A 16,117-nucleotide genomic window follows, 5' to 3' on the forward strand; every position below is an offset into this window, starting at 1 on the left:
CACGCGCTCCCTGTCCCACACAAACACACGCGCTCCCTGTCTCTCACTCACACGCGCTCCCTGTCTCTCAGACACGCTCTGTCCCACACAGACACGCTCTGTCCCACACAGACACGCTCTGTCCCACACAGACACGCTCTGTCCCACACAGACACGCTCTGTCCCACACAGACACGCTCTGTCCCACACAGACACGCTCTGTCCCACACAGACACGCTCTGTCCCACACAGACACGCTCTGTCCCACACACACACACACACACACACACGCTCTGTCCCACACACACACACACGCTCTGTCCCCCACACACACATGCTCTGTCCCACACAGACACGCTCTGTCCCACACACACACACACACACACACACGCTCTGTCCCACACACACACACACGCTCTGTCCCCCACACACACATGCTCTGTCCCACACACACACACGCTCTGTCCCACACACACACACGCTCTGTCCCACACACACACACACACACACACACTCTGTCCCAAACACACACACGCTCTGTCCCACACACACACACACACGCTCTGTCCCAAACACACACACACACACACACACACACACACACACACACACACACACACACACACACACGCTCTGTCCCACACAAACACGCTCTGTCCCACACAAACACACACACACACGCTCTGTCCCACACAAACGCTCTGTCCCACACAAACACACAAACGCTCTGTCCCACACAAACACACACACGCTCTGTCCCACACACACACACGCTCTGTCCCACACACACACACACGCTCTGTCCCACACACACACACACGCTCTGTCCCACACACGCTCTGTCCCACACACACACACACGCTCTGTCCCACACACGCTCTGTCCCACACACACGCTCTGTCCCACACACACGCTCTGTCCCACACACACACACACACACGCTCTGTCCCACACACACACACACACGCTCTGTCCCACACACACACACACACACGCTCTGTCCCACACACACACGCTCTGTCCCACACACACACACACACACACGCTCTGTCCCACACACACACACACACACACACACACACGCTCTGTCCCACACACACACACACACACACACGCTCTGTCCCACACACACACACACACACACACTCTGTCCCACACACACACACACACACACACACGCTCTGTCCCACACACACACACACACACGCTCTGTCCCACACACACACACATACACACACACGCTCTGTCCCACACACACACGCTCTGTCCCACACACACACACACGCTCTGTCCCACACACACACACACGCTCTGTCCCACACACACACACACGCTCTGTCCCACACACACGCTCTGTCCCACACACACACACACGCTCTGTCACACACACACACACACACACACACACACACACACACTCTGTCCCACACACACACACGCTCTGTCCCACACACACACACGCTCTGTCCCACACACACACACGCTCTGTCCCACACACACACACACACACACACACACGCTCTGTCCCACACACACACACACGCTCTGTCCCACACACACACACACGCTCTGTCCCACACACACACACACACGCTCTGTCCCACACACACACACACACGCTCTGTCCCACACACACACACACACACACACGCTCTGTCCCACACACACACACACACGCTCTGTCCCACACACACACACACGCTCTGTCCCACACACACACACACGCTCTGTCCCACACACACACACACGCTCTGTCCCACACACACGCTCTGTCCCCCACACACACACACACACACACACACACACACACGCTCTGTCCCACACACACACACACACACGCTCTGTCCCACACACACACACACACACACACACACACGCTCTGTCCCACACACACACACACACACGCTCTGTCCCACACACACACACACACACACACACACGCTCTGTCCCACACACACACACACGCTCTGTCCCACACACACACACACACGCTCTGTCCCACACACACACACACACGCTCTGTCCCACACACACACACACACGCTCTGTCCCACACACACACACACACACACGCTCTGTCCCACACACACACACACACACACGCTCTCTCCCACACACACACACACACGCTCTGTCCCACACACACACACACACGCTCTGTCCCACACACACACACACACACGCTCTGTCCCACACACACACACACACACGCTCTGTCCCACACACACACACACACACACACGCTCTGTCCCACACACACACACACACACGCTCTGTCCCACACACACACACACACACACACGCTCTGTCCCACACACACACACACACGCTCTGTCCCACACACACACACACACACACACGCTCTGTCCCACACACACACACACACACGCTCTGTCCCACACACACACACACACACACACACACACGCTCTGTCCCACACACACACACACACACACACGCTCTGTCCCACACACACACACACACACACGCTCTGTCCCACACACACACACCACACACACACGCTCTGTCCCACACACACACACACACACACACACGCTCTGTCCCACACACACACACACACACACACACGCTCTGTCCCACACACACACACACACACACACACGCTCTGTCCCACACACACACACACACACACACACGCTCTGTCCCACACACACACACACACACACGCTCTGTCCCACACACACACACACACACACGCTCTGTCCCACACACACACACACACACACGCTCTGTCCCACACACACACACACTCTGTCCCACACACACACACACACACACACGCTCTGTCCCACACACACACGCTCTGTCCCACACACACACGCTCTGTCCCACACACACACGCTCTGTCCCACACACACACGCTCTGTCCCACACACACACACACACGCTCTGTCCCACACACACACACACACGCTCTGTCCCACACACACACACACACGCTCTGTCCCACACACACACACACGCTCTGTCCCACACACACACACACGCTCTGTCCCACACACACACACACGCTCTGTCCCACACACACACGCTCTGTCCCACACACACACGCTCTGTCCCACACACACACACACACGCTCTGTCCCACACACACACACGCTCTGTCCCACACACACACACACACACGCTCTGTCCCACACACACACACACACACGCTCTGTCCCACACACACACACACACACACACACACGCTCTGTCCCACACACACACACACACACACACACACGCTCTGTCCCACACACACACACACACACGCTCTGTCCCACACACACACACACACACACACGCTCTGTCCCACACACACACACACGCTCTGTCCCACACACACACACACGCTCTGTCCCACACACACACACACGCACACGCTCTGTCCCACACACACACACACACACACACACGCTCTGTCCCACACACACACACACGCTCTGTCCCACACATACGCTCTGTCCCACACACACACACACACACACACACACGCTCTGTCCCACACACACACACGCTCTGTCCCACACACACACACACGCTCTGTCCCACACACACACACACACACACACACGCTCTGTCCCACACACACACACGCTCTGTCCCACACACACACACACACTCTGTCCCACACACACACACACACACACACACACACACGCTCTGTCCCACACACACACACACGCTCTGTCCCACACACACGCTCTGTCCCACACACACACACACACACACACACACGCTCTGTCCCACACACACACACACGCTCTGTCCCACACACACGCTCTGTCCCACACACACACACGCTCTGTCCCACACACACACACACGCTCTGTCCCACACACACACACGCTCTGTCCCACACACACACACACGCTCTGTCCCACACACACACACACACGCTCTGTCCCACACACACACGCTCTGTCCCACACACACACACGCTCTGTCCCACACACACACACACGCTCTGTCCCACACACACACACACACACACACACGCTCTGTCCCACACACACACACGCTCTGTCCCACACACACACACACACTCTGTCCCACACACACACACACACACACACACACACACGCTCTGTCCCACACACACACACACGCTCTGTCCCACACACACGCTCTGTCCCACACACACACACACACACACACACACGCTCTGTCCCACACACACACACACGCTCTGTCCCACACACACGCTCTGTCCCACACACACACACACACACACGCTCTGTCCCACACACACACACACACACACGCTCTGTCCCACACACACACACACACACACGCTCTGTCCCACACACACACACACGCTCTGTCCCACACACACACACACACACACGCTCTGTCCCACACACACACACACACACACGGTCCCACACACACACACACACGGTCCCACACACACACACACACACGCTCTGTCCCACACACACACACACACACACGCTCTGTCCCACACACACACACACACACGCTCTGTCCCACACACACACACACACACGCTCTGTCCCACACACACACACACACACACACGCTCTGTCCCACACACACACACACGCTCTGTCCCACACACACACACACACACACACACGCTCTGTCCCACACACACACACACACACACACGCTCTGTCCCACACACACACACACACACACACGCTCTGTCCCACACACACACACACACACACACGCTCTGTCCCACACACACACACACGCTCTGTCCCACACACACACACACACACACTCTGTCCCACACACACACACACACACACTCTGTCCCACACACACACACACACACACTCTGTCCCACACACACACACACACTCTGTCCCACACACACACTCTGTCCCACACACACACTCTGTCCCACACACACACACACACTCTGTCCCACACACACACACTCTGTCCCACACACACACACTCTGTCCCACACACACACACACACGCTCTGTCCCACACACACACACACACACGCTCTGTCCCACACACACACACGCTCTGTCCCACACACACACACGCTCTGTCCCACACACACACACGCTCTGTCCCACACACACACACGCTCTGTCCCACACACACACACGCTCTGTCCCACACACACACACGCTCTGTCCCACACACACACACGCTCTGTCCCACACACACTCTCCCACACTCTCCCACACACAGGAAAGTCTTGGGTCTTCGCATGACTCAAATCTGGAGCGAAGTATGACAGAAATGAGGCCTGAAACATCCCATTCAGGTTCAATAACAAAATAAATCTAATTTGATTCAGGAGACACGGTTGAGAGAAATGGCTGGTCAGTCTTAAGGCTGTGAAATAGGCTGTGTGGAGTAAACAACGCTACAGTCAGAACCATTACATTACAGGCTCTTTCAGTGTGCTAAAATGAGCAGTACCTATAGTGACGACTATCACGAGTTCAACCATGGACCGTTCTAATCAAATCAACATCACATTTTAAAAACCAGAGAAAGGCCAGAACATGGGACAAACACATTCTACCCATAGCAGGGAGAATGGATAGTTTTACAGGAGTGAGTGAGTGAGTGAGTGAGTGAGTGAGTGAGTGAGTGAGTGAGTGAGTGCTTCATGACTACTGGAGGAGTGGGTCAGTGATTATAGAGTGGTCCAATCTCCCAAGCAGTCACACAGATCAAAGCAAACGTCAACAACAAGGCAGTGGGGCCCTAGTGCCAAACTACATATCGGTGTAGTTCAATAAACAGGTTAGGAACTATGTGTTGTTGTAATTAGAAGTCGACTGATTAATCAGCATGGCCTATTAATTAGGAGATTTCATAACAAATGGGTAAATCGCCCTTTTTGAATGCAGATTATGGCCGATTACATCCACGAGGAAACTGCGTGGCAGGCTGACCACCTGTTACGTGAGTGCAGCATCAAAAAAGTTAAGTTGCTAGCTTGCATTAAACTTGTTATAAAAAAAACAATCATTCTTAACATAATCACTAGTAACTACACATGGTTGATGATATTACTAGGTTAACTAGCTTGTCCTGCGTTGCATATAATCAATGCGGTGCCTGTTAATTTATCATTGAATCACAGCCTACTTCAACTTCGCCAAACGGGTGATGATTTAACAAAAGCAAATTTGCGGGGAAAAAAGCACAATTGTTGCACAAATGTACCTAACCATAAACATTAATGCCTTTCTTAAAAACAATACATAGAAGTATATATTTTTAAACCTGCATATTTAGTCAAAAGAAATTCATGTCCACTGCTCCAGAGTCCAATGGCGGTGAGCTTTACACCACTCCAGGCGACGCTTGGCATTGCGCATGGTGATCTCAGGCTTGTGTGTGGCTGCTCTGCCATGAAAATCTATTTCATGAAGCTCCCAACCGTTCTGTTAGTGCTGACATTGCTTCCAGAGGCAGTTTTGAAATCAGTAGCGAGTGCTGTAGCAGGGCAGAAATTTGACGAACTGACTTGTTGGAAAGGTGTCATCGTCATATGACGATGCCACGTTGAAAGTCACTAAGCTCTTCAGTAAGGCCATTCTACTGCCAATGTTTGTCTATGGAGATTGCACGGCTGTGTGCTCGATTTTATACAGCTGAGCTGTGGCTGAAATACCCAAATCTACTTATTTGAAGGGGTGTCCACATACTTTTGTATATATAGTGTAGCATGGTACATTACATACATAAGGTCTGTCTGTTGTGGAAAGTACGAAAAGGATTGTTTTGATTGGCAGTTAATACAACATGGGTAACTCGTGTATTTCCTCAGGACTGAGCCTCTTCCCAAAACTTAGCAAACAGTGGTGGCTTGTTGCTAACACCCTGGCCTTAGAACACTGTACACATGTGGTGTTAGTTAGCTGCCAAGTTACATAAACTGATAATTTATTGACTGCAAATCCCTGCGTCATACATAGATAACACTGTAGACTAAACCCAGTCAATCAAATAGCAACGGCTGACGTCTGACCTCAGACAGCTAACTAGGCGCCTGTCTTGCAAACACAAGAATGATTAACCCCGGCAATGTGAATTCTATAAACAGCTACCCCTTGGGTACGCACCAATTTGCCATACCAAAAACATTGCCCGTTCCTTCCAGTTTGCTAGTTAAGTAACTTAGCTATTTAACTAACGTTAGCTAGCTAGTTAGTTAAGCGTCATCTAGCTAATGCTAGTTTAACTAGCTAGCAAATATGAGGTATTATTGGATGTGGCATGGTACTGAACTGAGGAAAACATTTAAAAATTATATAGCAGATGTTTGTATTCGTAAACATCCAAAATGTAGTCAACGAGCTAACAAGTATCAACATGCAAACTTGGTTAGCTAGCTAGCTTGGTTAGCCGACTCCCCACCCAGTCCCTCACCTGCGTTCCTCGGCTTTTTCCTCCGACGTAATCTCCATTTCCTCGAAGCAAGGAAATTCCCTGGAAGCAGGGGGGGAAACTGAATACGGTATCAGCTTCCCCCCAAGTCCCCTTCCAGTACGCACAAGTCACCGGCCACTTACAGTCGGTGGCTTAAAATTAGCTCGTCGCATTCACTTTGGCTAGGAGTGTGACAGTAGTCCAACATAAGCGCTGTCAGTGTCAAAATCGCAAGTCTAAACAGTAGGACAGGCCTAAACAGAAACACACAACCGCATGACTTCAGTGGGCGGGGTTGAAGTTTCTCAGGCTCCGACTCCAACTCCTTGACACAGGTTGATTTGTAGGTGATAATATTGACATTTATTTTTGCTGGAGCTATTTAATGCAAACTAGCCTCATACTGATCTGATCTGTGAGTTATTCTAATGAACATCCTTGCATATTTTCTACCTTACTCAAGTATCCTATATTCTCTGTTGAATCAAGTCTGGGACATTAAATGTCAAGTTTCACATTATTATTTGTAGCTGGTGGGGGATGAATTAATGACAGCCCTGAACGAAACTTTTTTCGAAAAGTGGAGTGTGATAGAGTGAGAGAGGGAGATAGCGAGAAAGAGAGAGAACCCTTCACCACCAGCAGGTGTATATATATATATATATATATATATATATATATATATATATATAGAGAGAGACAGTATCCGTCAAAAGTTTGGACACACCAACTCATTCAAGGGTTTTTTCTTTATCTTTACTATTTTCTACATTGTAAAATAATAGTAAAGACATCAAAACTATGAAATAACACATGGAATCATGTAGTAACCAAAAAAGTGTTAAACAAATCAAAATATATTTTAGATTTTTCAAAGTAGCCACCTTTTGCCTTGATGACAGATTTGCACACTCGTGGCATTCTCTCAACCAGCTTCATGAGGTAGTCACCTGGAATGCATTTAAATTAACAGGTGCGCCTTGTTAAAAGTTAATTTGTGGAATTTCATTCCTTCTTAATGCATTTGAGCCAATCAGTTGTGTTGTGACAAGGTAGGGGTGGTATATAGAAGATAGTCCTATTTGATAAAAGACCATGTCCATATTATGGCAAGAACAGCTCAAATAAGCAAAGAGAAACATCAGTCCATCATTACTTTAAGACATGAAGGTCAGTCTATGCGGAAATTTCAGGAACTTTGAATGTTTATTCAAGTGCAGTCGCAAAAACCATCAAGCGCTATGATGAAACTGGCTCTCATGAGGATCAACACAGGAAAGGAAGACCCAGAGTTACCTTTGCTGCAGAGGATAAGTTCATTAGAGTTAACTGCATCTCAGATTGCAGCCCAAATAAATGCTTCACAGAGTTCAAGTAACTGGCACATCTCAACATCAACTGTTCAAAGGAGACTGTGTGAATCAGGCATTCATGATCAAATTGCTGCAGAGATACCCCTACTAAAGGACACCAATAAGAAGAAGAGACTTGCTTGGGCCAAGAAACACGAGCAATGGACATTAGACCGGTGGAAATCTGTCCTTTGGTCTGATGAGTCCAAATGTGAGATTTTTGGTTCCAACCGCCGTGTCTTTGTGAGACGCAGAGTAGGTGAACGGATGATCTCTGCATGTGTGGTTCCCACTGTGAAGTATGGAGGAGGAGGTGTGATGGTGCTTTGCTGGTGACACTGTCAGTGATTTATTTAGAATTCAAGGCACACTTAACCAGCATGGCTACCACAGCATTCTGCAGCGATACTCCATCCCATCTGGTTAGCGCTTAGTGGGACTATAATTTGATTTTCAACAGGACAGTGACCCAAACACACACCTCCAGGCTGTGTAATGGCTATTTGACCTAGAAGGAGAGTGATAGAGTGCTGCATGTGATAGAGTGCAGATTACCTGGCCTCCACAATCCCCCGACCTCAACCCAATTAATTCCCAGGCTGTGTCACAACCGGCCGTGATCGGGATTCCCATAGCGCGGCGCGCAATTGAGAGTTTGCCTGGGGGGTTTGGCCGGGGGGTTAGGCTGTCACTGTAAATAAGATTTTGTTCTTAACTGACTTGCCTAGTTAAATAAAGATTTTAAAAAATTAAAAAGAGTGAAGAAAAAGTGACCAACAAGTGCTCAGCATATGTGGGAACTCCTTCGAGACTGTTGGAAAAGCATTACTCGTGAAGCTGGTTGAGAGAATATGTGTCCAAACTTTGACTGGCACTATATACTGTGTATAGAAACCTAGAAACCTACATTTCATACAAAGCCTGCTAATATCTTGACAATGCTGCCACCTGCTGGTGCTGAAGGGTTCTCTCCCTTTCTCCCTCTCAATTCAATTCAATTCAATTTAAGGGCTTTATTGTCATGGGAAAATATATGTTTACATTGCCAAAGCAAGTGAAGTAGATAATAAACAAAAGAGAAATAAACAACAAAAATTAACAGTAAAAGAATAAAGACATTTCAAATGTAATATTATGTCTACATACAGTGTTGTAAGGATGTGCACAGTGTCAGATTTAGGTATGGGCGACATGGGCAGTCACCCAGGGCGTAATCTTGCCCGGGGGCACCACGGGACGCCCGCACAATTTGTTTTGGAATGGTGACATTTGTGCAATCGGTTTTCTATCGCTCATTTGCACGTCACGTCAATGATATCATGTCACCGTGTGGGACTGTGGGTCAATTAACCTTGTCGGAGTGAGCGCCCTGATTCTATTTTGTGAGCTAGGCAGGCTACTGCCTGGGAAGGTCTCCCACTCAGAAGTACGAGATGGAGAGGGGGGCGGGGGTAGGTTGACCATACGTCTCCCCACCGGAAGACAGAGGTAGGGGGAGCATGGGAATCTATCAAATAGCGCACCTCTAACTTTGTACAGTACTAATGCAAATAGTCAAATCAGTCACACTACAAAATGCTACCAAATGAACCACAATTCATTCATAATACTGTGAATATATAGTTTCACAGACATATTGTTGCATTTTTTTCTGGTTTGTGTGAAATCGTTAAGAATAATATAAAACCAGTCTGCACACCACCAAGGTGAATTGGTTTAGTTTTGACTCTTGGTTGACAGTGTTGGGGGATGGGTAATCTATTGATGGTCGAGTGCCAAATCAACACAAATGGATAAGAAAAGGTCAAAGCCATCAGGTGCCCAGTTTAGGAAAAAGAGGAAAGAAGAAGAGGAGAAACGCACAAAAGATAAAGATATGCAGCTATGTCATCTCTTTATAAGTATAATATTATGCATGTATGAAATAGGCTAGTATAACACTTATGTTTGTTAGCCTATGTTGCTTGCTATGCTATTACACATAGGGGGACAATATTCAACAACTAACTTACATAACATTGGATATAATTTCACACAGTTTCATCATGATAATGTGTGTAGCCTGCAGCAAAACGATTACAACCTAACTAGCACATTCTTAATTTGGTTAACTTTCATTGAGGTGACATCATAAAGGTTTTGTGTGATTATATTGACTAGGTCCTGAGCTCAGGAAGGGGAATTTCCAATGCTGTAGGCTAACTTAAAAGACGTCTATATTATGCTGATATTTTGTATCTTTTGTGATATATTGAGTCTTTTGGGGTGTCTTATGCCTAGAATTAGCCAAGGAGATTGAATGGTTCATTTGGTTTCTATTCTGAAAGTTTGATAAATTGTGCATAATGACATGTATATTTAATTGTGGAACAAATGTATTTCGGATGTCAGACTCATATACTGTATTTCAAATTCAGGGGCACTTCTGAAATATTTTGGAGCACCCCCTGGCATTGGCCAGGATGAGGAGCCATCTACCTCCTCGGTCACACAGGCCTCTTCAGAAATTATCTCGGAGTCTCAGGATGAGGAGCCATCCACCTCCTCAGACACACAGGTGTCTTCACAAATGTTGTCTGAGCCTGAGGATGAAGACCCATTTGCTTCCACTTCTCCCCAGCAGGATTCTTCAGGTGGGTTTGTGTGCACACGCACGCACGCGTGTGTGTGTGTGTGTGTGTGTGTGTGTGTGTGTGTGTGTGTGTGTGTGTGTGTGTGTGTGTGTGTGTGTGTGTGTGTGTGTGTGTGTGTGTGTGTGTGTGTGTGTGTGTGTGTGTGTGTGTGTGTGAACACACACATGTGTTTATGTGTGCATCCCTGCATAACATAAACAAAATAAATAATTTCCCTTTTGCAAAATTTTAAGTTTCCATATTGTAGGTAACAATGATGATTTTATTATTACTGGGTATGTATGTGGGATGTTCCATCACTATAAATGCTGTGAATAACGTGTGTAAACTAATGCCCATGTGCTCTCCATTAGAAATGCCTGTAGCAGCATCCCCACCAAACCCTGCTGCTGAGGATGAACCACTGTCTACAGACCCTGCTGACAGGCCTTCAGTTCTCACTGACAAAATTCAGACACAACTACTTTGCAGAGGACCAAGTGAGGTACCACCTCACTTTGTTTTCCCAAGAAATGAGAGTGATGGAAGAAGTTGCCACCACCAGTATTTCAGGAAGACCTTGGTGAGTGGTGAAAAAATCCCTAGAAGTTGGTTGATGTATTCTGAAAGAAACAACAGCCTCTTCTGCTGCAAACTCTTTTCTACGAAGAAAATTAATTTAACAAACTCAGGACTGACAGACTGGAAACATGCAAGTTCTTTGCTGACTTCACACGACAGCAGTCCAGAACACCAAAACTGCATGAAAACATGGAAAGAACTGGCAATGCGGATCAAAAAAGTGGAAACAATTGATCAGCATGAGATGGCACTTATGGAGGCTGAGAGGATAAGATGGAGAGAGGTGTTGACACGTCTGACTGCTATTGTGTAGTGTCTGGCAATTACAAATCTGGCCTTAAGGGGACACACAGAAACACTACTCCATCAAATGGAAATGTCCTCAAAGAGGTTGAAGTGATGGCACAATTTGATCCAGTCATGAAAGAGCACCTTAACCGTGTCTAAAAAGGGACCTCGAGTCACACCACCAGCTAGCTACCTTGGCCACCAAATACAGAATGAACTCATTGATTTGTTGAGCAGCAAGGTCATTTCAATAATGGTGACTGACATCAAGCTGGCAAAATGATCCTCTATCATTCTAGATTGCACCTCAGATGTCAGCCACACTGAACAGTTGTCAGTTGTGATTAGAATTGTGTCACTGAAGGAGGAGCCCCACATAAAGGAACATTTTATGGGGGTTTTTGGAGGCAGAGGAGTCCACAGGCCAACATTTAACATCCCTGATTCTCAAAAGATTAGAGGAGCTAAAAATTCCTTTTGAGGACTGCAGAGGACAGTCTTATGATAATGGGGCCAACATGAGAGGCGAAAACAAAGGTGTCCAAGCCAGACTCCTGGAAATGAATCCAAGATCTCTATTTGTGCCATGTGGGGCTCACACGTTGAACCTGGTTGTGGCTGATGCTGCTAAAAGTTCTGTCGATGCCACAGGTTACTTTGGCATCTTACACAAACTGTACACCTTGTTCTCAGCCTCCACACAGCGGTGGGTCATCCTGAAAAAACATGTGGACATCACTTTGAAGATGTGGACTGAGACAAGGTGGGAGAGTCAAGTTAAGAGTGTCGAGCCACTGAGGTGTCATGCAGCAGCAGTGAGAGAGGCACTGATTGAGGTGAGGGATCAAACCAAAGACCATGCGAATAAAGATTGAGGCCCAGTCCTTGTCAGAGGAGGTGGGATCATACCTCTTCAGCATCTGTACAGCGGTGGAGTATGACATCTGGAGCCAGATCCCAACATGTGAGCAAGCATTCTCCCAGCATGCATGTGGATGTTGCAGTCAGTCTCAGAAAGACAGAGAGAGGTCTCAGCAACTACAGGGCAACAGGCTTTATGACTGCACAAACGTCAGCCAAGGATATTTGCGAGGGTATGAATGTAGAGGCCGTTCTACAACAAAAAAGGCTGAGGTCCACAAAGTGGCACTTTTCATACGAATCATTTGATCAGATCAAATCAAATCAAACTTTATTTGTTACATGCGCCGAATACAACAAGTATAGACTTTACCGTGAAATGCTTACTTACAAGCCCTTAACCAACAGTGCAGCTCAAGAAGAGTTAAGAAAATATTTACCAAGTAGACTTAAATAAAAAGTAATAATAAAAAGTAACACAATGAGAATAACAATAACGAGGCTATATACAGGGGGAAGGAAAGATTTTCATCATTGGAAATTGTGGGAGAGAAGTTTGGAGTGTTGTCAACCTTCCAAAATCTCTCCAATGAGGAGCTGACAGAACAATGTGAGGCTCTTAGTATGACACTGCACTATAAAGAACACTCAGACTTGGATGGCAGAGAGCTTGCACAGGAACTGAAGAACTTGTCTGACTTGCCATCGAAGACCATGACCCTGCTTGAGCTGCTGCTATTTATACACGAAAGGGAGCTCTCAGTGTCACGCCCTGACCATAGTTTGCTTTGTATGTTTTATGTTTTGTTTGGTCAGGGTGTGATCTGAGTGGGCATTCTATGTTGTATGTCTGGTTTGTCTATGTCTATGTGTTAGTTGCTTGTCTCTGTACTATTATATATAGCGTCACGTTCGTTTTGTTGTTTGTATTAGTTTGGTTAGGTTTTCTTCTTAAATAAATAGAAGAATGTATTCACTTCACGCTGCGCCTTGGTCCTCCTCTCTTCCACATTATGACGATCGTGACACTCAGAAATGTATCCAAATTTGTGGACTGCTCTCAGAATTTGTCTTACTCTTCCAGTGACCTGTAGCTGAAGCAGAGAGGAGCTTTTCAAAGCTGAAGCTCATCAAATCCTACCTGAGGTCCACCATGTCACAGGAACACCTTAGTGGCCTTGCTGTCATCAGTATTAACCAGGCAGATTTTTAACTGGGCAGATTTCTTATGATGATGTAATTGATGACTTTGCATCAAGGAAGGCAAGAAAGGTCAGTGTTTAGATGGCAGTTGTGCAATTTAGTTTGTGTGTTTCTTGTTTCAATAGTGCAATAGTGTAATAATCAGGTTCTCTTCTTTATAAGTGTGTTATTCTACTAGTGTGATATAGAATTTGTACAATTTAGTTTTATTTGTGTGTTTTTTGTTAGCAATAGGGTAATAGTGTAATAATTATATTCTATTTATATACTACAATTTGTTTCTATTTGTCTTTGTTACTTCGTTTTGATATTTATGAGTCTTATTTTGTATATATTTTTATATTTATATCGTTTTAAATGTTATGATTATTTATTTGTGTTGTTCCAAATGTTTGAATAAAAATGACATTTAGTGCAGAATGGTGCTTTTTGAAAGGGGGAGCCCAGGGAGCTATACAAGCTAGAACGGCCACTGGATGTGAAATTGTTAAAGTACAAAAGGGGAAATAAATAAACATAAATATGGGTTGTATTTACAATGGTGTTTGTTCTTCACTGGTTGCCCTTTTCTGTGGCAACAGGTTACAAATCTTGTTGCTATGATGGCACACTGTGTGGTATTTCACCCAGTTGATATCAAATCAAATCAAGTTTATTTTATATAGCCCTTCGTACATCAGCTAATATCTCGAAGTGCTGTACAGAAACCCAGCCTAAAACCCCAAACAGCAAGCAATGCAGGTGTAGAAGCACGGCGGCTAGGAAAAACTCCCTAGAAAGGCCAAAACCTAGGAAGAAACCTAGAGAGGAACCAGGCTATGAGGGGTGGCCAGTCCTCTTCTGGCTGTGCCGGGTGGAGATTATAACAGAACATGGCCAAGATGTTCAAATGTTCATAAATGTTCACAAATAATAATCAGGAGTAAATGTCAGTTGGCTTTTCATAGCCGATCATTAAGAGTATCTCTACCGCTCCTGCGGTCTCTAGAGAGTTGAAAACAGAAGGTCTGGGACAGGTAGCACGTCCGGTGGACAGGTCAGGGTTCCATAGCCGCAGGCAGAACAGTTGAAACTGGAACAGCAGCAAGGCCAGGTGGACTGGGGACAGCAAGGAGTCATCATGCCCGGTAGTCCTGACGCATGGTCCTAGGGCTCAGGCCCTCCGAGAGAGAGAAAGAGAGAGAGAAGGAGAGAATTAGAGAGAGCATACTTAAATTCACACAGGACACCGGATAAGACAGGAGAAGTACTCCAGATATAACCAAATGACCCTAGCCCCCCGACACATAAACTACTGCAGCATAGATACTGGAGGCTGAGACAGGAGGGGTCAGGAGACACTGTGGCCCCATCCGATGATACCCCCGAACAGGGCCAAACAGGAAGGATATAACCCCACCCACTTTGCCAAAGCACAGCCCCCACAACACTAGAGGGATATCTTCAACCACCAACTTACCATCCTGAGACAAGGCCGAGTATAGCCCACAAAGATCTCCACCACAGCACAAACCAAGGGGGGGCGCCAACCCAGACAGGAAGATCACGTCAGTAACTCAACCCACTCAAGTGACGCACCCCTCCTAGGGACGGCATGAAAGAGCACCAGTAAGCCAGTGACTCAGCCCCTGTAATAGGGTTAGAGGCAGAGAATCCCAGTGGAGAGAGGGGAACCGGCCAGGCAGAGACAGCAAGGGCGGTTCGTTGCTCCAGAGCCTTTCCGTTCACCTTCACACTCCTAGGCCAGACTACACTCAATCATATGACCCATTGAAGAGATAAGTCTTCAGTAAAGACTTAAAGGTTGAGACCGAGTCTGCGTCTCTCACATGGGTAGGCAGACCATTCCATAAAAATGGA

The 16,117-nt window shown here is 47.1% G+C and overlaps 1 protein-coding gene across 1 annotated transcript in view; it reads right to left on the minus strand.

Moving 5' to 3' along the window:
• Positions 1-7,611, minus strand: part of LOC120053614 (run domain Beclin-1-interacting and cysteine-rich domain-containing protein-like) — a 55,571-nt gene extending 47,960 nt beyond the window's left edge. Inside the window, exon 1 of the mRNA XM_039000755.1 lies at positions 7,360-7,611. Coding sequence (XP_038856683.1) covers positions 7,360-7,397 — 38 coding nt within the window. The 5' untranslated portion in view covers positions 7,398-7,611. The remainder of the gene's footprint in view (positions 1-7,359) is intronic.
• Positions 7,612-16,117: the final 8,506 nt, after the last annotated feature.

Source organism: Salvelinus namaycush, chromosome 9, assembly GCF_016432855.1.
Source record: "Salvelinus namaycush isolate Seneca chromosome 9, SaNama_1.0, whole genome shotgun sequence".
Lineage (NCBI taxonomy): Eukaryota > Metazoa > Chordata > Actinopteri > Salmoniformes > Salmonidae > Salvelinus > Salvelinus namaycush.